The sequence below is a fragment of the Acinonyx jubatus genome, chromosome D2 (genome assembly GCF_027475565.1).
Source record: "Acinonyx jubatus isolate Ajub_Pintada_27869175 chromosome D2, VMU_Ajub_asm_v1.0, whole genome shotgun sequence".
Classification (NCBI taxonomy): domain Eukaryota; kingdom Metazoa; phylum Chordata; class Mammalia; order Carnivora; family Felidae; genus Acinonyx; species Acinonyx jubatus.
Genome location: NC_069393.1, coordinates 3,251,302 through 3,277,183, shown reverse-complemented (window position 1 = coordinate 3,277,183; position 25,882 = coordinate 3,251,302). Strand labels below are relative to the sequence as shown.

General features: G+C 46.8%; 1 protein-coding gene across 9 annotated transcripts in view; it reads left to right on the top strand.

Annotated features, from left to right (window-relative positions):
• SIPA1L2 (signal induced proliferation associated 1 like 2) overlaps positions 1 to 24,186 on the top strand; it is a 222,990-nt gene extending 198,804 nt beyond the window's left edge. For 6 of the 9 annotated variants that reach the window (XM_053207440.1, XM_053207436.1, XM_027046991.2 and 3 more), the window contains exons 18-23: positions 388 to 607; positions 8,679 to 8,810; positions 19,326 to 19,379; positions 19,989 to 20,112; positions 20,948 to 21,029; positions 22,796 to 24,186. In XM_053207440.1, the coding sequence (XP_053063415.1) occupies positions 388 to 607; positions 8,679 to 8,810; positions 19,326 to 19,379; positions 19,989 to 20,112; positions 20,948 to 21,029; positions 22,796 to 22,942 (759 nt within the window). In that variant the 3' untranslated portion in view covers positions 22,943 to 24,186. The remainder of the gene's footprint in view (positions 1 to 387; positions 608 to 8,678; positions 8,811 to 19,325; positions 19,380 to 19,988; positions 20,113 to 20,947; positions 21,030 to 22,795) is intronic. The other 3 variants (XM_053207442.1, XM_053207441.1, XM_053207443.1) reach the window with 3 other exon arrangements.
• The last annotated feature ends 1,696 nt before the right edge of the window (positions 24,187 to 25,882 follow it).

Below are 25,882 nucleotides of genomic sequence, written 5' to 3'. Positions count from 1 at the left end.
CCACGCTATGTGTGCTTTTGCATAACTGTGCCTGAAATGGCAACCTTCCATATTTCCAGGACCTGGCGGTGTTATAAGGTTATGGAGGTTCCATTTAACATTTCAGAATTAATAAAGCTGCCCTTGTCTAATTCATGATAGTAGTTCACAGAATGTCAAAGGAGGAAAACATTCAAATCCAGTAACAGCACCAGAGAGCCCTGGTGTGTTTGCCTAGATGAGCCACGTGCCTGGTTTAGCATTCCTGAGCTAATGGTTGATGCCTGCCTCCTAGGGAGAACTCAGAGATGCTATCACGGTGGTACTTGTATTGCTGGATTTAGTCAGAGAAATTCCATGCTTTCAACTCTTTTGTGTCTGTCTTCCCCCTTCTCCCCCCCACCCTAGTTTTCGTTCTATGGGAACCTGTCTCCAAGACGCTCGCTCTACCGCACCCTCTCTGATGAAAGCATCTGCAGCAATCGGAGGGGGTCTTCCTTTGGCAGTTCTCGAAGTTCAATACTTGACCAAGCCCTGCCCAACGACATTCTGTTCAGCACCACCCCACCCTACCACAGCACGCTGCCCCCCCGCACCCACCCCGCGCCCAGCTTGGGGAGCCTGAGAAGTAAGTGTGCGGGGGCTGAACTTCCGTACGCGGGGGCCCTTCGGGTTGTGCCCCGTAGAGATTTGGGAGGGGTTAGGTTTCTTTTTTAAAATACATATTATTTGGTGCGTCTGCTTTGCTTTCCTTTTTTTTTTTTTTAATTTTTCAATATGATACAAGCATCAGAGTGGATACTTTTTAGAACTTAAGCAGTGCCACGAGTGTTGAAGAATATTGAAAAGCCCATATTCAACATTTTTTATCGAGTCATGACTATATAAATAAAAGATGTATGTATGTGTATAAGAAAAAAATACCTAAGACCTGATTTTATAAAGGCAGAAGTGGCACGGGAGGTAGACTTTCCATTGGGCAGCAAGCAAGGAGGAAGGTTTGGTTTCCCTCCGTCCCTGACATTGAACACCAGGGGATGGGCAAGGTGGTGGATGGGCTCGGGAGCCGTGGGTCTTCAACCTGACTTTCCCCGTGGGTGGTGGAATGACCCTGTGTTCATCATTCATGCGCTCTGTGTCCGGTTTACTCCAGTTTAGGGGTCACAGACTGACTGGGTAATTTCTACACGATTTTCCTTCAGATCTTAAAATCTTTGACTTTTACGTGGTGTCAGCGTTTAAGGGTGCTAATTTTTTTTTACTCTGGCTTTGTTTCCTTTTTCAGAATGTAATTTCTAGTGTACGGGATGATTAAGGATTTAATCAGAACTACATTCATTATCCGTTTTTTTTTTATTTCATAAAAAGCATTATCTTTAGAACCAATTTGAACTTCATAATATGTGTGGAAATCTCAGGCTAAATGAAATAAAAGTTCTAATAGTGCTTCTTCTAATGTTGAACATAATTGGAAATGAACCTTGTCTCATAAAATCCTTAATCTATTTCTTTAAGTAACATAATATCCTGCCTGCTATAATGAGTCAATTTGCCTAAATTGAAGAAACCTTTAAACTCCTTCTTGATAACCCCATGAAAGGTCAGACATATTCTAATAACCTAATATTTCTCTAAATGTTTTTCCTTTTTTGTAAATGGGTAAATTTAACGTCCTCTTGAAAGCGTGCGTAAAATCAGTAAGACTGTTTTCTCGCAGATGTTATTTCTTTCATTTCTAATGCTTGATGTGTGGTCATGAAATCTGTGGCCTGTGCGTCGATGTAATTCTTATATTCACCCTTCACTGCTTCCATTGTGAAAGATACGTCTTTTTTTTTTTTTTTTTTACTTTACTTTTTTTTTAATGAAAAAAGAAATTTTTTTTTTTTTTAAGAGCAGTTCTAGGTTCGCAGCAAAATTTAGCAGAAGGCACAGGGAGTTCCCGATTACCCCTGCCCCCACACATGCACAGCCTCCCTCGCGATCAGCGTCTCTCACCCAGGGTACATTTGCTACAATCCGTGAACCTGCATTGACACACCGTCATGAACCAGAGTCCATCGTTTGCTTACATTAGGATTCAGTCTCGATGCCATACACGCTGTGGGTCTGGACAGTGTCAAATGACATGTATCCACCACAGCAGTATGGCAACCACTGATCTTTTCACTGTCTCCCTTGTTTTGTCTTTTCCAAAATGTCATATACTTAGAATCATACAGTATGTAGCTTTTTCAGGAGAACTCCGTGTCTTTTCACGGCTTGACAGTTTCTTTCTCTTCAGCACTAGATAATATTCCATTGTCTGGACGTACCACAGCTTCTCTATCTGTCCACCTACTGAAGAAATGCATCCTTTTTTAGTATTTGCAAAGTATAAAGGCGCAAGTAGGAAACAGGCAGGGTACATTACCTGTTCACGATTCAAGTGCAAAACCACCTTACCTGTCTTCACTGGTCGTTTCTCTGGGAAAAGCAGTGAGCGTGGTCCTTGCCTCTGGCTCTTCTCTGTTGAAACCTGATTTGGCAACGCGACTTCAGTTTCCTGTAGAAACTACTCAGAAAAGGTTCTGTCGGTTCCATGAGTGAAATGACACAATGTGGATAAGGGAGCTGGAAGTAATTTGTGCTAACGTATCTGACGCCCGCACTGAACCTGTGTGGTCGTTCCTTTTGAATCCACAGATTTTTGTCATTCTTCACTTTCTGTGGTTTCTGGTCGCTCAGCAGAACCTCTGTAAGAACAGCCCACTCTCTGAGAGTAGTTCAGAACCAGAACAACGGATGTCTGAAGAGAGAAATGAGGACGAATTGAGGTTGTCCAGTTGTTTTCTCTTAGTCCCAGAGACTTAGTTTCATGTGAAAGCTTGGAGGGGAGGTTCGTTCCGTCAAGCTTCTAGAAGCCACGTAGAAAGAGGTAGGCAGACGCTCAGAAGGCGTGCATGTGCTTCGGGTAAGCCTTAAAACTGGAGCATTCCCACCACGGGATCCTCACAGAGAGAATCTGTCACTAATAGAGACTGGTCAGCAAGTTCGTCTCTTTACAGCGAATGTTGCTGGAGCTTTACAACGGGTAATTGTTATTATAGTCACAGGCTTCTCGTTCGGATATTTTTAGCTAGTACCTGTCCCACATCTGAACCTGTCTCAGACTCTTTCTTCTCTGGAGATCAAGATCTTGATTCAACCTTGTGAGACCAGTCCCTCACAAACACATTTTGGATGTGATTCATGTCACAACTCATGTAGATTTCCTGTGAAGTCCCTGAAATGTGCTATATCATTAGGTCTTCAACTTGGAGGCGTAAAAATATGGCCTGATGAAGCAAGTGAAACTGTTTCTGAAATGCTTCTGCGTTGCATTTAGGGTCTTTGTTTCCATTATTATTGGATTCCAGAACAAAATTTCTTTTGTGGCCCACATAGAAAAAAATGGGGAATGGCCATTTGGATGCATGATTCACAGGCCAGATAACCAATGATATTGATAAATGTGCCCAGTATCTGTTTCCTCCTTGACCAGTTGGGTACATGGCTTTATTCAGTGAAGGGCTGCTTCCGTACCTTGGCTGTTGTAAATAATGCTGCTGTAAACATCGGAGTGCATGTATCCCTTCGAATTAGTGTTTTTGTATTCTTCAGGTAAATACTGGATCATATGGAGATTTTATTTTTAATTTTTTGAGGCACCTCCACACTTTCCCACCGTGGCTTCACCAGTTTGCATTCCCACCGGCAGTGCAGGAGGGTTCCTTTTTCTCCACATCCTTGCCAGCATTTGGTATTTCTTTTTGATATTAGCCATTCTGACAGGTGTGAGAAGATATCTCATTGTGGTTTTGATTTGCATTTCCCTGATGATCAGTGATGTTGAGCATCTTTTCACGTATCCTTTGGCCATCTCTATGTCTTCTTTGGAGAAATGTCTGTTCATGTCTTGTGCCCGGTTTTTAATTGGATTATTTGGGTTTTCTTTTCTTTTTTTCTTTCTTTTTTTTTTTTTTTTTTTGGTGTTGTGTAAGTTCTTCGCAGGTTTTGGATACTGATCCTTTATCAGAAATATTATTTGCAAACATCTTCCATTCGGTAGGTTGTCTTTTTGTTTTATTGAGTTTCCTTTGCCGTGCAGAAGCTTTTTGTGCCAATGTGGTCCCGATTCTTTATTTCTCCTTTTGCTTCCCTTGTCTCCGGAGACCTGTGTAGAAAAATGTTGTTACGGCTGATGTCAGAGATATTACTGCCTGTGCTCTCTTCTAGGATTTTTATGGTTTCGAGTCTCACATTTAGGCCCTTAATTCATTTTGAGTTTATTTTTGTGCATGGTGTAAGAAGGTCATACGGTTTCCTCCTTCGGCGTGTCACTGTTCAGTTTTCCCAACACCCTTTGTCGAAGAGACTTTTTCCCATTACACATTTTTGCCTCCTTTGTCAAAGATTTGTTGACCATATAGTTGTACGTTTATTTCTGGGCTTTCTATTCTATTCCATTGGTGTGTGTGTGTGTGTGTGTGTGTGTGTGTGTGTGTGTGTGTGTACCATACTGTTTTGATCAGTACAGCTTTGTACTATAACTTGAAGTCTGGAATTGCGATGCCCCCATCTTTGTTTTTCTTTTTCAAGACTGCTTTGGCTATTCGGGGTCTTTTGTGAGAATCCCTCTTTTTTGTTTTTTGTTTTATGGAGATCAAAACTCTCCAAGGAATGGGAGAAATCTTCGTATGAGCATAGACTCACAAGAGTTCTTAAGTTTCAGAAGATAAGAAGAGAGTATTAACTTATGCATGTTTCCAAATCCTGGAGTTTTGACCTAGCACCTCCCAAAGGATGCCCCTTGAAGCTTAAAGAAGGGGGGAGTTTAGAATAAATCAAATGAGTATTTTCTCGGTAATTCAGTATGCCCGCATGATGCTCCAGACCCAGGCATAGTCCCGGTGTGTGGGGTGCAGGTGGTAAGAGCTGCTTACAGGCAGAAGATGACCCTGGCCACAGTTGGCATTGCAGAACGTGCCCGTGGGCCATCAGAGGCAGGGTGTCTGGCTGATCCACGAGGGTGCTGCTTTCTCTTTCTCAGAGGTTCCCAGTCTCCCCTGTAATAAACATCCAGTGGTGTTTCGAGAGGAATTGCCCAAACCTCAGCTGTCTGACCATCAGGAGGACTCCTCAGCATTTATAACAACAAACAAAGGCACCCCTGATACAGACGGTCATTGTGCCTTCCGGTTGTGGATAAACAAACAGAAAGTCATGACATCAGTGTCCAGGCCGGAGAGCAGGGGCCAGGCGTCCATGCCTAGACGTTAGCCATCTTTCAGACTCCCCGAGCCACTTTCTCCTTTGAATTGGCTGAAAGGGCAGGGTGCACTCCTGACGTCACACGAGCTTTGGAAATAACAAAGACAAGGGGTGCCTTTTCTTCCGCATCTGTAAGACTCCGGAAACAACCCAGTCACAGCCGCCGTGGTGTGCATCTTCCCCAAACCCCCACCGGACCAGCACCAGCAGCATTCATCTGCTTGCTGACCGGGCTCCTCAAGGGCGGAAGCTGTGTCTTCCTGGTCCTATAGTACCTGCTGGTGCCTGGAACATAGGAGATGCTGGGTAAGCATCATCTAGATGATGGCAGTAGTGATAACCTCACATCCAGCAAGGACGTTCTAAAGGATTTTTGGTGATTCGGAATCTCAGACCAAAAAAATAAATAAATAAAATTTATGTTTTGCCAATTATATGATCTTCCAAGCAATTGAAAAGAAATTGAGGTGCTTTTCATGTTGAGAACTCGGAGAATTTAGACGCTCTTACTCCGTTTAAGGTGAGTGTCGGTGACCCTGGGACCTTCCTGCGTGCTGAGAAATGATGGCACATCATAGATACATGGCTAACTAGGCTCCAAGTAAATCCCGGGGGAAAGAAGCCTTCCTAATCCACTGACCGTCTTTGCCAGCCCTATGGTGTCAAATAAACACAAAAGTTTCATTCACACCTGGGGAAGAGGGAATACTAGTTTGTAATAAAAAAGAAATCTCACAAATCCCATTTCCCTCCTTTTGCCCCCTGCATCTCCATACAAGTTGGAGGAAGTGAGCATGCCCGAGGCTTGCCTCTGGTTGTGAAACTTACGCCCCGAGACATTCCCAGATCCTGGAGTCCTCACAGGCTTGGCATGCGGCTTCTGCGTGACTTGTGTCCAGGGCAGCGAGCACACCTACAGAGCAGGTGGACCAGTCCTGCTGGGCCCCCTCCCTCCCTCCCTCCCTCTCAGCTTTGGTTTCCTGGCCACCAGGATTCAGATTTGTGCCTTGGCTTAATTACAGATGGCCACGTATTGTGGAATCTTAGGGCACTCGGGAGTAGTCCAAGCATGCATCTTTGACCCAAGACTGTCAGGTCCCCCCACGGTCAGTGCTCCGTGGGTGTCTGGGGAAGGTAGCTTTTTGAGCTGAGAAATGCTGGAGGGACAAGTGGGGGGGGCGGGGCGGGGGGTACAGGGACGCTCGCCTAGTGCCCCAGCCAGCCTGCATTCTGCCTCTCTCCTCACGTGGCTCCTGTCAGCGCCAGAAAGGATGCTGTTGCCTGGTGCCCGCAGGGAAGAAGCGCGACTGCACACGCAGCGCGCGTTGGGCCTGATTCTGGGCTTTCCAGGGCCAGAAGCTCAGGGGAAGGATTGTTTCTCTGTAAAGGCAGAGAAAATCCTCAGGCTGGCATTTGTTAGTAACACGCGACTATCAGAGTGTACTTGCTGTCGAAATGTTCACTTACCTGAATCGTTTTCCGGTCCCTGGTGTTTCCTCTCCCAGGAGGGAAGGAGAGGCGGGGGTTGGAGGGAGAGCGCCCCGGGGCACACAGGTTCCAGCCTGCCTGGTGCACCCTTCCCCGCGCTGCCACACTCTTAACCTCATTCCTGAAGAACTCTGGTCCCCTGCGAATCAGCGACAAAAGTAATTGCCACCGAGTCAAATAACTCCTCCACACTTGGCTTTGGAAAGCCTGCTTTAAGCAAAGGAGCCAATGTGTTTGAGAGACAAAGGGATTGGCAAGTGATGGAAAATCCGGGGGCTTCCTTACTTTTCTGCCTCGGGGGTTGAACCTTAACCCTAAAAGGCCTGAGGTCTGCGAGGGGGCTTCCGCCCAGCCTCTGCCCACGTCTGTCTTCCTGGGTTCCCGAGAGAACCAGGTCAGGAGAGGAGGGAGCTGTGAGTGCTCCGCAACTGGGCTCCCTTCGCGGTGGAGGCTGGGACCGGGTCGTTGGAATATCCCCGCGGCTAAACGTGGTAGTGCTGAAAATAGAGGGGTTTGATTGGCCACCCCGCCCCGGGTGGGGGTGGGCTGAGAGGTCATGTGAAGGCGTCAAGAGGGCAGAAGGACCGTGAGTGCCCTTCAAGGTCAAACACCACCGTGCTCTCTCTCTGTCCAGATGCCAGCATTTCACAGCTACCCCAAAGGGTGTGGGAACAAAAATTACAGGTGCATTGGGTTAATTATGCCCCTTATTTAACTTAATTGCAGGCTCAGACAACCAGGTGGTCATTATTTTGATTGGTCTCATTAGGCAGATGTGTTCACAAGCAGCTGCATGCAACGTTTGGGGCAGGTTCAGAAACGACATGTCCAAGAAAGTCCGGTTGAAGCCTTTGAAAAATCTGGCCTCAGGGTTGCCGGGGTGGCTCAGTCAGTCAAGTGCCTGACTCTTGATGTCAGCTCAGGTCATGATCTCAGGGTTTGTGAGTTCGAGCCCTGCATCAGGCTCCCACGTGAATAGCACAGGTAGCCTGCTTGGGATTCTCTCTGTCTCTCTCTCTCTCTCTCTCTCTCCCCGTCTCTCCGCCCCTCCCCCACTCAGGCTGTCTCTCTCTCTCTCTCTCTCTCTCTCAAAAAAGAAAAAAAATTGGTCCTCAGATGCGTAGTGAGTTCTAACAACTAGTATTTTCCATGACATAAACACTTCAAGTCCAGTGATGACAGGTGGAAAAGAAAAAGAAACCTAAAAGGTCCGTGTGTACAAAGGAAGGCAAACCGATGCTGGACGGCAAGGGGTTTCTGGTTTTGCCGGGGATCAAGCCACCTCATTAAGTCAGCAGAGCAGCCCCAGTCCCATTTTTGTGCGTAGGCTGAAAGAGACTGTACTGTCCCTTCTCTTCCTTGCCTGTGAACAATGAAGACAAGGTTCGTCTTCCTGCCTTTTTATAACCAGCTGATATTGGGGGCATCTCGAACTTGCGGTGCTCAGCTTACATAACCGTGTTCTTCAGGAAGCTTCTTAAGCCATCAGTCAGGCTAGAGAGAGAGTGTGCTGAACCTTGTTTACAGTAGAAGCTTGCAACACTTGAAAGGGGGAAGTAACCCCTGAAGAAAGCAGGAATCCATACTGCAGACAGTCCGACTCGGATGGATGTCCTCGGGGAAAGCCCTGCCCTGGAAGAAAACCGTGAGATTCCGATACTGTACCATCAGAATCGATCCATTCTAAAACCCTCCCACCCCAGGGCATTGCCAGCCGACCTCTAAGTGAGCCTGTAGGTCATGGCTTTCCTGCAGACCTCCGTTTCTCCAGCTGTGTGTTTTGGGGGCGACGACACCACACTGTCTCCTTTTGTCCTGGGGGCCGGAGGTCTGTTGGAAGAAGTTCCCTGGCCCCTTGGAGGGGCCGCCCGGGCCCTGCACTGCCATCCGACTGACGCTCTGGTTTTGTTCCCGTTTAGATGAGTTCTGGTTCTCCGATGGGTCCTTATCGGATAAGTCCAAGTGCGCAGATCCTGGCCTGATGCCCCTCCCGGACACGGCCACGGGTTTAGATTGGTCCCACCTCGTGGACGCTGCACGGGCATTTGAAGGTAAAAAGACTCAGGGCCTCCAGGGCCTGGGGCGGCAACATAGGGAACGCGTCTGCTTTTCGGATTGGTCTGGGTTAACGTTTTGGATGCTTTGCACATCTTTGTGGATGAAAACGCGCAGGGGAAGGCTTGAGCTGTGACTAAGGGCGTTTCGTCAGGGAGACCGTGCCATTTCGTGACATGAGCACCGGACAAAGGATCCCAAACCTGCAATCCAGATCAGGTGCCAGCCCTGATCTTGGACGAGTCACTTCCCCTCTCTGACCTGTCTTCCTACCTGAAATGTGGAGGTGAATCTGTAGGACCCAGATTCTTCCCTGCGAGCGTCACGAGGGGAGATGGAGAGGAAGGGCCTCCAGAGGCCGCGGCTGCCTGGCTCGGTGGGATGGGCACAGCTTGAGGAGTCTGGCGGCTTGGTGTACATGCAGTGTGACGTGCCCCAGCCCCGCCCGTCTTCCTCCTCCTCCATGTGTCCCTGACACACCGGACATGCCCATCTCTGAGGGCCTTTCCAGCCGCCACGCCCACGGGAATTTTCGAGGTTGAAACTGCTCCCATGGCCCAGGATTGTGACCTGTGCCATTTGCTGGCGCTGCCCTTCTACGACGACCGCTGCCCCTGGGGTGACTGGTAGAAGTGACCGGGGAGGCGGGGTCTGTCTGCGAATCCCGGCGGAGGGCCACGTGTGGCCACCCCCATGGAGGGGAGGGGGCCAGGGGAGTCTGCAGCCGCCTGAGCAGCCCATCTCTTCTCTCCCTCTCCCCGTCCACTCACCTGCTTGGTCTCTACCCCCACCGCACGTCCAGGCTTCGGGACACAAAAGCACGTTCCTTTCCCAGAAGTGACTGGTGTTGCTGCCAGGTCAAATTGCTGCCTGAGGTGGGGGTTGCTGCTTGCCCTGCCCCTCACTCTGCACAAGCTGGCCCTGCCGAGGGATCTGTTCTAGATGATCGGATCGGTGTCTCTGGTCCTAAGTTCCGGTGGCGACAGGGGGAGGGGGAAGGCTACATGGAGGCTAATTCAGACACCAGGGGCGTTAAGCTCCAGTAGATAAGCAGAGAGGAACTCTGTTAGGAAGTTTCTGCAAATTGAACAGGCTCTTACTGCTCCCTTAATAGGAGTGAGGGTCTTGGGTTCACTGCCTTGCAAAGTACTCAATTCCATGTGGAAACCTCAGAGTGCCCGTCTGCTCCACGATGCAGCCTTCGTTCCCTGACATTACCCGAAGTTGGTTATAGAACCCCAGGCCCTTGGCCCAGTTACTTCCTGTGCTTCCAACGCCGACCTAGATGCAACCTAGCCCCAAGGGGCAGGAGCGCTGTCTTTACCTCCGTCCAGAGCAGCCCAGGCAGCAGGTAGCAGCATTTTCTCTGGCCCATTCTTGGCACGCTGTGCTGGCTTACTGCCCCCGGGAGAGTATGAGAACATCTATTCTGTCCGCTGCGTTATTCTCGGCTGCGTAAATATTTGCACGGTACTTACCGCGCTGAATTCTGCTTTATTCACTTGTCTGTAGCTTCTTCCTAGGTGATGAGTTTCTCAAGGGAAGGCTGCTTGTTTTATGTGTCTTATCTTTATTTATCAAGCACATGGCGAGATAACTGAATGAGAAAAGCTAGTACCAGAAGACGGGTACCCAACGCACAGGATACTTGAGCTATTTACCTACTCGTGGCATCGGTTTTGACCTCTGAAGACCCTTTTGCATTTTATGCTCACTTTTCGGGTGTAAAATATTTATCAGCCTATCTGCATATCTACTCGCCACCCCCCGTTTGTGCCTTTGCTTGGTTCCCTTCCACCGCCTCAAGAATAAAAGCACTGCTCTGAAACAGATCTTTGAAGGACAGGGGCTAAGAGCGGGAAGTGCAGAAACCAAAGTGGCACGTGCGGCAGTGACGAAGGTGTCCACCCAGGGACTCTGGTCACAGTCACAGCTCAGCTGCTGGGCTGTGGGCCTTTGGACAAGTCCCTTAACTACCACAATACCACACTACGGGCCGACCCCGAATGTTCGGTGGTAATCCTCAGAAGTACCTGATTAAATATCTGCATTGGGCTGCATTCAGTCTTCTTGACCAGAAAATGAACACGTAAGGCTTCTGACAGTCTTAAACCCCCCCCCTTCGGCAGTTCAGGTCTGTTCATCAGAGAGGGGTTGTGAGCCGAAGTTAGGGTCTAGGTGCGAGTTGGCGCCCACAGACAAAAGAGAAAAAGCATGACGTGGAAACCCCAGAGAGCCAACACCTCGCGTGCATTGGCATCAGAGCCAAACAGGACGAATGTGGGGTTCTGCCTGCCAGGGGAGCGGACTTCGGTCGTCTGACCTTTCCGAAGCTTCCAAACGCTTACAAATCAAAATTAGAGGAATTCTCGGTGCTACTCTGCAGGGCAGTGGACCACAGCACGCCGCCTTGAGACCACAGGCAGCTTAGGAGAAGTCAGCTGGGAATTTGCAGCTCCAGACATTTGCTAATCAGATCGTCTCGTGTCAGTGCCACTCTGACAACGCTGGCATGGTGGCGAGTGGGTGTCATCCATCACCTCAGCACTTGAAAGAGAAACGTCTTCACCGAGATAACCCACTTGCCCTGCCTGTTACTCGATCTTTCTTGTACCAGTTCCCAGAGCCCTTTCTGAGCTAGACTACACAGGATAAAGATAGTCCAGAAAATCCCCTATGCATCTGTTTAATTGCTACAAACTAATAAAGGCAGTTCAACATGCCTTACTGAGCTCAGAATGCTCTGGAATAATGCGGTGCCCGTCCATGGACGTGAGCAGTCAACACATCTCAAAACGGGCTTTAAAAAAAAAAAATGGAATGTGTCTGCCTACTTAATACCATGACCCTCATAGAATCCACCCATGTGATTCGTGCAGGCAGAGACGCCTCTCTCCCAGCGATCTACGTGTTTTATCTTCCAAACTTGTGATGTGTTGGACTTTGCTGACCAGCAGAACTTGACACTGGACACAGGAGTGTAAGAACTTAGATCTTTTACTATGCCATGCAACAGTAGAGCAGACGCACCAAAATATCTGTCCCGATCATCGTTGCTGAAATATATTGACACTCTGTTCGTACAGAGAACATAACATATACCCTGTGACTACGAGTGGGGCGTCTCCAACGATGAGGAGTGTTTCCAGACCACCTTTCTGACCACAAGGCAATGAAAATAGAATTAAATAAGAAAACTGAGAAGCAAAACACGCACAAAAAATTCTAAGCATTCGTTAGACTCTTGATGTAATTCATATTAATTATTCTAGGAAGAATTCAGGAATATGAGGCCATTTTTTTTTCCTTTTTTTAGTGAGCGATGATACAAAGATACTATCTATTAAAATCTTTGGACTGCAGCCAGAGAACAGTCCTTAAACAAAAATGCACTGTTTTCAGAAACATTTGTTTAAATGTGGGGGGGGGGGGGAGCACATGAAAATTAACCAACTTAACTGTGCCTCAAGAAGATTCTACAGGGGCGCCTGGGTGGCTCAGTCGGTTAAGCGGCCAACTTCGGCTCAGGTCATGATCTCGCGGTCAGTGAGTTCAAGCCCCGAGTCGAGCTCTGTGCTGACAGCTCAGAGCCTGGAGCTTGTTTCGGATTCTGTGTCTCCCTCTCTCTGCCCCTCCCCCGTTCATGCTCTGTCTCAAAAATAAATAAACGTTAAAAAAAAATAAAAAATTAAAAAAAAATGAAAAACAAAAAGATTCTACAAAAGCTGTGAAAGCAAAGAAAGAAAGAAATCAAATAGATTTTTTGGTAAACTGGCAAATGAATTTTCAGTGCAATTTATAAGTAAAGTCAGTGATTAATTTTCTTTGAATATTGATAAAACAACATAAATTTGATCAAAAAATGGAAAGTACAAATGAACTCTGTACTTTCTAGAACTGGGAAGAGAAATTAGTATTCACCAATACATAAGAGAAATAGAAAAATTATTAATGAATGTCAGGGCTATATAGGAAGAGATTTGATAAATAAGATAATTGGGTATTTCTTGCAAGAAAACGGGGGAGGGAGCCTAAGAAACCATAAAAGGCCCAAATATAGAGGGCACTGAAAAGTTATCTAAGAATATCAAATCCCAAATGTCACCTGAAACTAATACGTTTAGAGTTAATTGTTTTCAAAGCTTCAAGGAATAATGATATCCCTGTATAAATTTTCCCTGAAATTCAGAAGCAGCCTAATAATTGCATAATAGGATTCTTTCCTGATAACACGCAAGAAAAGAAAATCAAAAGACAATCTCAGTCATTAATAGTGATGTCAAGCTTAGATGAAACTCAGTAGGAGATTGAAGAGATTATTCATTGTTATTGGCAAGAGTTGAGCTGGTTTAATAAAAGACAAACTTTTAATTATAAAAAGTTATAGTGGCTGAAATAATTACAAGTTATCATACCAATTTCCCCAAAAGAGCTTATCTAATAGAATTAAGACCTATTTCTAATAAAAATTAAGATTTGAGAGCTACCTTTAAAACCTAACAAAGAATATCTCCTTTATTCCAAGGAGTGACATGATACTTAATGGAGGACTGTTTATAAAAAGCAGGTACCTTCAGTCCAGAAACTAAACCAGATCATGCTTTGAGACTGTGTCCTTTAATTAGGGAGCAAAGTACTTGACATTTATATGAGCAATGCAAAGAAAAAGGAATAAATTTTGGAGGTGAAAACATATATTTACCTATGCTTCTATACCTAAAAAAATATGAAAGTTAAATTATTCTGATTAAGAGCACAGTTATCGTGATGAGCTCTGAGAAATGGAAAGAATTGTTGAACCATTATGTTGTATACCTGAAACTGATATAACACTGTATGTTAATTCTACTTGAGCTAAAAAATATATATAAATCAAATTTTAAAAATAAATTATCCAAGATTATAAAACAAAGTGACCAGGTAACATATTTTAAAATACATTTCATATTTTATAAACCTTGTTTCAAAGCGTCGTTAATTTTTTCAGTGATCTATTTCTGCATAAAAATCACCCCCAAATTTATGGCTGGACATAATGGTTTATTATGTCCAGTGATTTCTAGTTAGTTCAGCCAGTGGTTCTTCTCCCTGTGGTTTCAGCTCATGCAGCCGTCTTCGGCTGGAGCTTGATCAGAACTGGAGCATTAAAGGTGACTTCACTCATGTGTCTGTAGCTGGACCAGACACTCTTGCACCGGAGCAGTAACAGAGGGCACTTTCGATATATCTGTAAGATCAAATTCTACATTCTTTGGAAATTAAGCCATCATTAGAGTTACAATCCAAGAAAGCAAAGGACACTTCAATAACCAAAAAGTCCTACTGTATGTAAGGATAAGAATGGATAGGAAGCTTACGGTAAGGATGATGAATCAATTAGTTTCCTCCGTTAATTTGTGGATTTAGTACAATTTCAATTCAGGTTATCTTAAAGAGCTTAATTGCGCCCAGTTGGAAATAGATGAAAAATATTCCACACACACAAAAAAGTCTGCTGTAAATCAATAATAATTAGCATAGTAGTGATTTAAAAAAAAAAAAAAAAGAAATAAGGCCTTTTGGAGACAGAGGAAGAGCTCAGACCAAAACTCTGAATATAATTTAGAGTTAAATGGGAAAGGAATTTATATATACTACTTGGGTTCAGGATTTAGAAGAGCCAATTCTAGAAACAGTAAAGATTACCACTTTAGAAACAAGCAAATGCTTTAATTACTGATAATGAGAGAATATACAAAATATAATATGGCCAGGTAAAAGAATTGAAACATTAAGATTTTTATGAACTTGAAAGAGAACATTCAGATAAACAGGGGAATATGGGGGAGGGAGGATTTGTAGTAAACGTGATGGGTAAAACCAGACTATCCCAAGTGCATGGAGGGGCCTAGCAAGCAAAAAAAACACCAAATCCCTGATAACCAAACGGTCAAGGCATATGGACGCACAGTCCACAAAAGTGGAATTACAAAATAAATAATCAGTATTTGAAAAATGTTCAGCCACACATGTAAATTTAAACTGATAATGAGCTACCAGCTCATACCTTTGGAAGATGAAAACTGAGGCCACCGATCCAGGAAGCGAGGAAGAATACTCAAAGCCGCCACCATGACAAAGATTATAAAATGATCCGCCTTCGTGTGCAGACAATAGGACGGAATGTAGCTTGAGCCAAAAAGTGGACCCACCGTTTGACCAGAAATCTAATTGCTGAGAACTCGCCTACTAGAAATAGATCACCAAACTCTACCCGTGAGACCAACTGTCAGAGAATTTGGCATCTCCTTCATAGGCCTGTGAGGTCAGGTGCAGTGAGCCCGTGCCCCCCCATTCAGCCCTCCTGCCACAGTCAAGTTCCAAAAACGGGTGCAGTCACAGTGCAAGTTTGTTGGAGTGTGTGTGTTGCCCTTGTATTTGTCGGGGATGGGGATGTGACATATGTTTTGCACATCAGAATTCGTAAGTGAAATTTCCGCTCTAGGTGATACGGTAAGATCGTCACTTAACTGCCCTTGTGGGCATCATTCCTTCATTAGCTGGAATAATATGAGGCGTGGGTGGGCGAAGTAATAGAGACGAGATCTCACCCCGCCTCACGTGTGGGCAAGTGAGCAAACCCAGAAGAGCTGGCGGTGGGTCCAGCAGGGACGCAGCGGAAGGGGAGTCTCTTCAAGAGTGCTAGAATTTAAAATAGATCTCATTTACCCAAATAGCAGGAGTCATCAGTTTGCGTCTTCTTGAGCATTTGTTGAATGGATAATGTTTTAAATGAAAACAGGCTTTAAAAGGTGAAATTACCAACGAATCTGGATTTCAGAGTCACACGCCATCAACAGGCCAGACTTTACTCCCCTCTGGATGCCAGCCTTTTGCTGTTCCTTTCCATGGGCCCATCTTCCTTTCCACGGGCCCATGGTTGTGTGCGTGTGAGTGTCTGTAGGCGGGACACAGCTCATTTATCAGGCCCTGCTATCAGAATGAAATATTCCACGTGAATGTATTTCCCAAAAAAATACAAGTTTATGTTTTTCATATATTACGTTCCATATGCCCTTGGTCTTTAAAGAGAATAAGAACAAATTTTTATAATGAGAACTGTTTCAGTTCTGATGCTGCGGCTTAAAACTTGATAAAATAGCTTAAGTTACTGATAGTTGAACACTATGAGAAAGAGGGGGGCACAGGCATAAACAAAATGTGGCATACCGCATAACTCCCGAGGTAACATAATTGGTTTAAAAAAATGGAAAAGAAACAGGACTACCACTTGGATGAAAAACGTAAAGTTAATGTAATATTAGTAAATAGACTTAAGTGATCTAGAAAGTAAGGAACTGTTTCAGGCCAATAATAATAGTTGTATCTGAAATGGAGAAGAATTCCCACACTTTGCTTTGTTCATTACTCAAAGGTAGACTCCAGACCGTGATCTTTCAGCATTTGTGAACAGGCTGCAAAAGGCCTAGACCAGAGTATTTATTAGAAGTGCAGTGTAACCTTTTTTTTTTTTTTCCTTTCCTGGTTGCTGGTTAAGTCGGCTTCTACGAGGACAGTACCTTTAATTTCCTGCATATTGCTACAGAGCCCCAGCTTTTCTGTAATTCGTAGCTACCGCAGAGACGTGTTGGAAGAGCATTGTTTGTGGAAACGGGTTTAGTCGAACTGAGCCTCATACTTGCATGTCCTGTGTGCTCTGTGTCTCGTGCATATACCCTTCTGCTAGTTCATGCCCTCAGCAGACAGACATGACTAATCGATCAGCGGATCAGATCACTCCCTCCCTCTCTGATGCGGGCTTGGCCTTGCCGTTCCCTCGGTGCTGCTGCAGGCAGCCTGTCTGGGTCCCGGGAGTTATTCACGGGCAACTGTTTTGCCATCTCAGCTCTAGATGGATGTGGGATATCTTGCTGACTGTTTGTTCATCCTCTTTTTTCGTGCCAAGTGCACTAACAAGAAACTACACTTTAATAAGGTTTTTCAAAGATGAAAAACCTTTTAAAGGGATGGACTGTTCCATGTGGAAGCCGTGCCCAGTGTCCCCCAACCCCCCTTAGCCAGATGTTCCTGCACAGCGAACAGGAAGGAAAAGGAGAAACAGGCTGTGTATGTAGGTTGAGCTGACTGTATTTGCTGTGCTAACCATTTACATGAAGTTCATGCTCCCGCGCCTGTCTTCTTACGGTCTGGTCTGTGCCATTTGGTTCAATGTCAGTAATTACTTGGTTACTGAATATTCATCATCACAGAAAGAAGCTGTGGGAGAATAAAGCTTCCACTGGAAACTGTCACTATGGTTAAGTATTTTACAGAGTTAGTTCAGTGTCTGGACTTAATCAAGCAGCATTCTGTTTGGATTTCAACCTTCCAGCTTTTCAGATCCACAGTGAAATCCTCTTTGTGAAACTACATTGCTGGCAAAACTCCCTTTTTGGCTTCTTGCCTCCTGACCAGTAGGACCTTATTTCTCCCCAAGGAATGTTTGAATGACTGCCAGCAGCAAGTCCTGTCTCTGTCAAATATGTGGATATTTTATCAATTAAGGTAAAAATAGAGGAAGCAAGCTAAGACATTTTCATCCAGATACTTCGGAGTGACCATCAGACTCAAATATGTTAAGAAAGATGGAAACTGACCGAATTATCACTGGATTGTATAAAATGTGGATGAGTCCGTGGAACTCTTCTAAAAATTTTTTTTCAACGTTTTTATTTATTTTTGGGACAGAGAGAGACAGAGCATGAACGGGGGAGGGGCAGAGAGAGAGGGAGACACAGAATCGGAAACAGGCTCCAGGCTCTGAGCCATCAGCCCAGAGCCTGACGCGGGGCTCGAACTCACGGACCGCGAGATCGTGACCTGGCTGAAGTCGGACGCTTAACCGACTGTGCCACCCAGGCGCCCCAAGGAACTCTTCTAAAGAGTAATAGAAATAAATCCTTTATCTGTTTTGACATCCCTTTTTTGTCAGTAATTGTACTGTAGAATCAAAATATATCTGCCCTTGATTTTTTTTTTTTTTAAGTGTGAGGTATTCCCTTATTTGGTATCGTCACAGAACAGAGGGTTATCTTGGACATCGTGGCAACCCGGACCCTCCCCACCCCGCCCCCGGAGCTGCTCACCCCCGGCCAGTACGCCCCATCATTCCTGCCCCCACCTCTGCTGCCTGCACCCTGCCACGTGCAGAAGTAGGCAATACCCAGATTGTGCTGTTAGTCTTAATTAAATTACACATTATTTCATCATGTGCATAAACCCTACCAGTCGGTACCAAACTGGGAACATGACGGTCTCCCAGGAACTCCTAGTTACAGAAGATTCGTCTGGTAGATCTGAAGCGTGGAGGACAATCTGAAAGCTTTACAGAAACGTTTGTCGAAGGACACCTGCGTACCTACCGCAGGCGTTGGGAAATCCGACGTGGGAAAGCGTGATGCGTGGCCAGAGAACTCTGTGTCCTTAGCACCACTTCCAGGAGGCCCGGGCCCCTGGTGGGTGCTTCCAGCACAGTGCCCGTGGCGATCCAGCTTGCTTTCCTTCCTGCCCTGGCAGCCTCCACCATCCTTTCTAATTAACAGGAAGTGCAGGACCCTCCATAAACCAGACAGGCAGGTAGCCTCATTAGGAGACTCGTCCGGCAGCCGGAGGGAGACAGGGTGGGATAAATTAAGAACAGAGCACCCCTGACACGGACCCGAATGCAATTTCTCAGCCATTAATCAAAACATATGAAAAAGACACCACAGCACTAATACACCTGCTGTATCCCTCGGATTCCAACTGTAGATGCATATGTGGGCTCAGGCACCGAGAAAAGAGACACCGGGGAATGCAGGAAGTGAATAATTAGATAGATTCCTGCTTCTCACCTCCACCTTGTTCCAATGTGGGACTGTTTTCTGCATGGCATTCAGCATTTCTGGACCGATGCTCTTGGGTCAGCGTTCAGCCCCCAGAGCTGGGCTAGTTCTGGTGCCCCTTCCAAAGAATAGGACGTCCCCTTTCCCGCCTAGCTCTGGAAACATCGCATGTGAGGTTAGGGGTGCCAAGAATAGAAATGGCCCCATGCCGAGAAAAGGCAGAGTGGTCACGCTGACCTTTGTTTCGGCTGCTGGAAACCCTGTGCCCCTCGTGTCTTCCCCTGATGGTTTCTAGAAAGATTAGGCAGCTAATCTCCCTCACCACCACTATTTTATGTTTGCAGAGTGGGTCATTTAAGCAAACCCCAAATGGTCACAGCTTCTTACTGTTAGATTTGCATGTGTGAGGCAACCCCGCTTCTCGTCATTGTACATGACAGCGTGCGTCCAGCCAGGACCGTCGCATGCGAAATGTTGAACCACGTTGTTTGGCATCGCATATTGTTGGCAGTCAAGGGCACAACTCCCCGTTCGGCACAAGTGCGCACGCATACGCGCATGCACAGGCTGTATTTGAGTCATATGTGGGCTTCTAGTCAGGCGCCTAGAGATACCACTGTTCATAGGAAATTCTAAATCTTATTTCAGGTCTTGACTCAGACGAAGAACTTGGGCTGCTCTGTCACCACACGTCCTATCTAGGTGATTGTCCCGGGCTCGCCGCGGGCTCTTGATGTTTTGTAACCGTCTCTTTATTTTTCACGTGTCTGCACGTCTGCATGGTTATCTGAGCTCGGAGGGTTGGCACGCCCAGGGGACGTGGGTCCTGGCTGCTGCTGTGTCTCATGCTCCCCTGGTCGGGGCGACAGCTTGAGGAGAGGTCCGTCTCCTGGGTTCTGTTAATCAGCCAGGTCATCACGCGACGAGGACGCCGTTATTCCATGTGCACAGCCGGCAGCTTTGGCATTTCTTGGAATGTGGAAGGAGGAAAGCAAATTGGCTCTAGCAAATCGAGGATCTGCTAATTGTCCCCATGGCTGTGATGTGCGCATGCCATACAGCCCCCAAGGACAGCCAATCCTGATGCTTTCTGATTGTCAGCAGCTTGCCTGAGTTTGTTTTTCTTTGTTTTTTTTGTTTTTTTTGAAACAGAGCAGTAACTGATTGGGGGGTAGGGGGGGTGGGGTAGGTAGGTTAGTGACTAAATTCATGTCCACAAAGAAACATCGCCTTGCAGCTATACTAAACTTGTGTGTGTGTGTGTGTGTGTGTGTGTGTGTGTGTACGTGTGTACGTGTGTCTCCTTCTCAGACCAGAGAGTGGCATCCTTCTGCACCCTGACAGATATGCAACACGGGCAGGACCTGGAAGGCACACAGGAACCGGCTTTATGTGTAGACCCAGGCAGCAGCAAAGATTTCATGGATGCAACTGGGTATGTGAGCCCCTGTGGACCCTCCCCCTCTGCTCCCCAGGCCCACGAGTATCAGGGGTTCAGCAAAACCCCAGGAGACCATTTCTGCTCTGTGTTCCCCTGGTCCTTCAGGATCCAGATATGGGACTGAGTAGGGCTGACTGGGCTCCCTCCGCTGCTGGGTGGCTGGCTCTTGGTTGCATTAACTGCTCTGCCGTGTGGGCGGCTCCTACCTTGCTGACCAGTCTCCCCCTGCCGGGCTGTACTTGGGGACCTGCCAAGGGCATGTTTCCCCCCCCAGAACCCTGGTCCTTGACCTGGCCTCGTGCCTTCTTCCACTGATGTGACTGAAACATCTCTTTCCCTATATTCTTGACAAGTTTATCACCCACAGAATATATATATTCTTTACCTAATTCGAACTTTCATACAAACTTGTGTTACCGTTAACTCGCCCATTCATCTTGGTTCATGATATTTTCTTGACAGAGAAAAACCATTTGGAGAAATCGAATCTGTATTTGGTTCCCAGGACTTCACTCTGGTCTACCTAGTCTCAGTTGGCTAAACTGATTTAGATAATTTATCTTTTGACCTTATTTTTTTTTTTAACTAACATCTATGCCCACAGACATTCTGAATCCCTTTTTAAAATCAACAGAGATGCAGAAGGAATTTTCCACCAAAGCAGCGATATGTTCACTTTCCAAATGTGACATGATTTTATGTACTTCCTCGTTGGGCTCTAAGCACATGAAATGATTTTTTGAGTGAAAACTTTACCAACAAGAACACTGAATGCAACATCTTAACTTCAGTGCCCTTGAGTCTTTCTGGTTCTATCCTTCTTCCCTAGGGAGCGGTCTCCATCAACACTGACCGGTAAAGTCAATCAGCTGGAATTGATTCTTCGACAACTGCAGACTGACCTTCGGAAGGTAAAGGGATCCATCGGAATCCATAATCAAAACTCTTGTCTTGCACAATCAACCCCTTCTAGCCAGTAGAAATAAAAATGGAGACCCTCGGGAAAGATAACTGCCCCAGTCAAAGTAGAAAACAGTAGAAAACAGAGACTCCTGAGGTCTAATTCTGTTTTCTGGCCTCCAGCTCATGTATATCACTGTAAGAGGAGGCAAGAATTGCAATAAAGGGGACCAAATGAGGGGGAGCCCTCTGGATGCCCAGTCTTCAGAGCCTAGTATTTTGTAGTTCAGTGAGTTCTCATTTGTACCAACTATTTATGGGCTGACCTAGAAGGAGGCAGTTGCTCCTGGAAAGCCTGTTCTCCCCCAAGCTGTTGTATTCCCCCCGAGTCAGCTACATGAACCTCACAACTTCTGCCCTACACGTCAACGTGTGCATGGTCAGGCCTCAAAAGAAGTTAACTAATTCATTCCCGTCAAACGTCTGCTGAACTCTGGTGTCGTCAGCACTGGCCTAGGTAACCATCGTGCCGTCCACGGAAATGGAACAGGGTGCGGTAGCAGAGGGGTGAAGGTGGGGCCGGGAGGGGTGTCACGGGAAGGGTTTCGTTACCATTTTGTTTGTTGAAGAAGGGAGAGATTACAGCTGGTGTCAGTGCTGATGGAGGGATCTAGTTGGGAAGGAGGTCACAGTATGCAGAAGCGCGGGAGGGTCATGCCCTGATCTTGTGCACAAAGCTGAGGCTGGTCTTGATTCGGGGTCGGGACGGTTCATACAGAGCGACCAGAGTAGAGTGCGTGCGAGTGTGCACTCACTCACGTGCAAACATACATTCACACACACGTAAGAGTTGCCCTCTAATGGTTTCTCTTTTTCTAGTCACGAGCTGAGAGTGGGTAGTTGTGGGAAGGAGTAGGACAGGTGCAAGGGCAGAGGGTAAGGCCTAGAACAGTCAGTAAATTCACATGTGATAGGATTGCCAAGCAAGGCTGAAGGTACATTTGAATTCGCAGCCTTACTTAAAGCTTATGCAGTATTTGTTGGCCGAGTTGGGTGCTTCTTCCCAGCTTGGACGACCAGCTGTCCAGTTTGCCTGGGGTGGAGAGGTTTCGGGGCACAGAACTTTCAGAGTTAGAACCAGAAATGTCCCAAGCAAGCCGGGACATCACCCTACCTCCAGCTGCAGGTGTAGGACAGTCGGAGAGTGGAACGTAACCAGTTTTGAGAGTTTAGACAGGAAGTCAGGACAAGGAGAGAGACAGAGTATGGGATTAATCTGAGGGACCTAGAGTGTAAGCTGGGTAAGGAGACATACTATCACCGCAGGGGACAGTGAGAATGAGGTAAGAGAGATTATAATAATCTAGAGAGATTATTCCAGACGGACAAGAGGTGGTGGTCAGGACGTGGGAGGACGAAACATCTAGGAAGCTGTGTGGTTTATGGGTAACAGCAAGATACAGGGTGTGGCCATGGGAGCAGGGGTTGAGGAAGGGTGGGTTTCCAGATCACAGAGAGGAAGTAAGGGAGAGACTTGGATTTAGAATCATCAACATACATGACAAGTGGCAGGGGAGAGAAGAAACGCCAACCACATTCTAGAATCTTCTATCAGTGATGAGAGGAACTGGAGATAGAGGCCCAACGGCGACGTCAGCGCTGGGCTTGCAGGTTGGCGGAAGGGGGGGTGGGGAGGGGGCAGCGTTCATGCAGCGCAGCTCCGGAAGCGGGGTTCGTCGGGCGCGTGCGTGACGCCGCCCGTGTGCCCTCTTCGCAGGAGAAGCAGGACAAGGCGGTCCTGCAAGCGGAAGTGCAGCACCTGCGCCGAGACAACCTGAGGCTGCAGGAGGAGTCCCAGACGGCCACCGCGCAGCTGCGGAAATTCACAGAGTGGTTCTTCAACACCATCGACAAGAAGTCTTAACCCGGCCCTAGCCCGCCGGGGGTGGGGGTGGGGGGGCGCCCCCGGGAAACGCCTCGAAGCCCCGGGAACTCGCCAACGCGTGGTCTTTCAGCGTGCTTGCAGCCGACCGTAGATGTGTTTTGGGTTTTTTTGGTTTTCTTTTTTGTTTTTGCTGTTCCACCCCGCCCGGCACCATCCACCCCGCCGGGCGGGGAGGCGACTCGTCCCTGGAAGCCGAAGCCGCCTCGCGTGACAGCAGAGAGGAGAGCGAGGCCGCGTGAAGATGAATGTAACCCCCCCCCCCCCCCCCCCCCGGTGTCGAGATGAATGTAGCCGCTGGCGTCGGTCCCGGACCTCTTTGCCGTCGGGCTCCACGGCGCGGGTGCTGTGGCGCGGGCCGTACCTCAACAGGGAGGAGAAGGGGGGCTCGACCTGCTCTGGATCAGGTGACCTGGTAGAGATGTCCAAAGCAGATCGACCGCAGTTTGGGCTTTAGTATTGTAACATAAACCCGGAGACAAATAATCAGACGTATACTTTAATGTTAAAGGTGCTCTATTTTTTTGGATGTACAGTAGTTTTATTTCTCAGCCACATTATCATAGCAATAAGAAAGAGGCATAGTAAATAGTAGGGAGAAGCCGCGTGGGGGGAATTTAAAAAGCACTGACGTCTTTAACACTAGTTTGTATGCAGTCGATTTAGAGACTTATTTATTTGCAGGAGCAAACGGTGCCTGAATATTAACAGTGTTCTGATTTAAGAAAAACCACACACACACACAAAACACACAAAAAGCTACACATGCCTTGTGTATGGCTCAGTGAGCGGTCCCTTCAACTCTTAGTTCACTGTGTTTAGTTACTGCTCTGCTGAAGAAGAGTACGCCTGCTTACGTTCTAGAACCTCCCGTCCGCGGGGAGCCCGCAGAATCACGTGTGTACAATGCCAAATTTGTTTCTCTTTGTACAGAAGCTTTGATGAAGTGTCTTGTATTTAACGCCCTTATTTAAGCTTATTTAACCTTAAATTGTTAATTTTATAAACTTGGGTTTGACCTGCACTATGATGAGGGAGGCGTAGGCAGCTGCAGGCTCTGGAAAGAGGGGCTTGCCCGGAATGGACTGAAGAGCAGGGCGGGAAATTCTAACAACTGGAGGCTGCTAGTAACAAGGTGTTTGTATTGCTTTACCATTTTTAACTGTTCTATTTGAGATGAACATACATTTTGCTTTTTTAATAAATGTTCGAAAGAGCCCACCTAAGCAATGGCGTCAGGTGAATGCGGGTTTTTATCATCTGTGCGTCAAGAATTGGAGCGTGTGCGAATTTGTGCTGGCGTCACTTGCCGTCTTCATCTGTGTCGAATCCGGGTTCATCTTCTTCTTCTTGAATCCCACGCTCATTTAAAGAGTAACTAGTCTTAACAGCCGCGGCTGCGTTCCACACACTCTTCTCCGCACTTTTTGTCAGCGGGATTCCCATTTTCCAGCGCGGTTAAACTGAGGCTCAAGTTGGATGACTTACCCCAGCCAGGAGTTTGGTGTTGAACCATAGGCCACGGTAGAGTCTGGATTTTGTTCTGAGTCAAAAAGGAGGCTGTCGAAGCAGAGAGGGGGCAAAGTAAGTCCTGTATTCTATTTAAGTTTATTTATCGTGAAGGGCAGAGAGAGGGAGGGAGGATCCCAAGTAGGCCCCACGCTGTCAGTGCAGAGCCCGGCACGGGACTTGATCCCAGAACCGTGAGATCATGAACGGAGCCAAAATAGAGTCCGACGGTCAACCAGCTGAGCCACCCAGGCGCCCCTGTGTTTTAAAAGACTATTCACACTTCCAAAGGAGAATGGATCACCTAGGACAGGCGTCCGCAGACTTTCGTGTAGGGCATGTAATAAATATTTTAGGGTTTGGGAGTCCTGTCTCGTGTATTTTTAAATTCTGATTACCCTTGAAAGTTGGACAATCCATGCCACGAAGCTTTCAGGCCACCCACCGCCGTAGCTGGCCAGCCAGTTCCAAGAGAAAGAGTAGAAAAGAGAGACCAGTCCAGGTGAGAGGTGGGGCAGTGTAGGCTACAGGGAGGCAGGAAAGGCAGAGACAAGTAGGGGGTCATACGTGAAAGAACCCACAGAACTGCTGATGGGTTGGAGACGAGGGAAAGGTTTAATTTAGGGATAAGCCCTAAACTTCAGAAGACAGGAGGAACTCCATGTTCATCAGAGAGTTTTCCAAAAATATGCCCAGCCTTTATGATAAAAGCTTAACAGCAGGTGGTCGTTGGCAAGGTCATGAGAGCATCATGACCAGTGGGGGACGCGGGCAAGAAGCAGACAGAAAAGTTGACCTTGCTTAGAGAAAATAAAGGAATCTGACTGAAACCTAGCTGAATGGAGAGCAACCCCACCTTCCTAAAGTGCCCCTGTGGAATCATCCCTCAAGTCTGCCTCCAAAGGGCCATGCCAAAGAACATGGCCAAAATGATGTGGGCCTGTTAAACGTTTTCAAGGGGGTGTTCCCAGTCAACAGGCAAGCCATAGAAAACTCTCGTGGTTTTGTGCAACTTGACATCCTACTGAACACCGTTGGTTACAAAGTGTACCCTTTACCAATTAAACACGTTGACTTTCTGTAACGTTCACCAAGTACAAGCTAATTAGATATTGGAATGTATCCACTAAAATTATTTTTACTTTGGAATAATTAATATCCAGTAGGGTTTTTTTCTTTTTCTAACCATATGGAGTGATCTATTATGTATTAAGGCCAGTCTACTACGTGACAGAGTTAATTTGTATATCAGAAGCTTTTATCCTGCTATTCTCTGTATCAAGGTACAGGTTTATCATTAAAAATACAAGTTAAGGGCGCCTGGGAAGCTCAGTCGGTTAAGCGTCCGACTTTGGCTCAGGTCATGATCTCACAGATCGTGAGTTCGAGCCCCGCATCGGGCTCTGTGCTGAC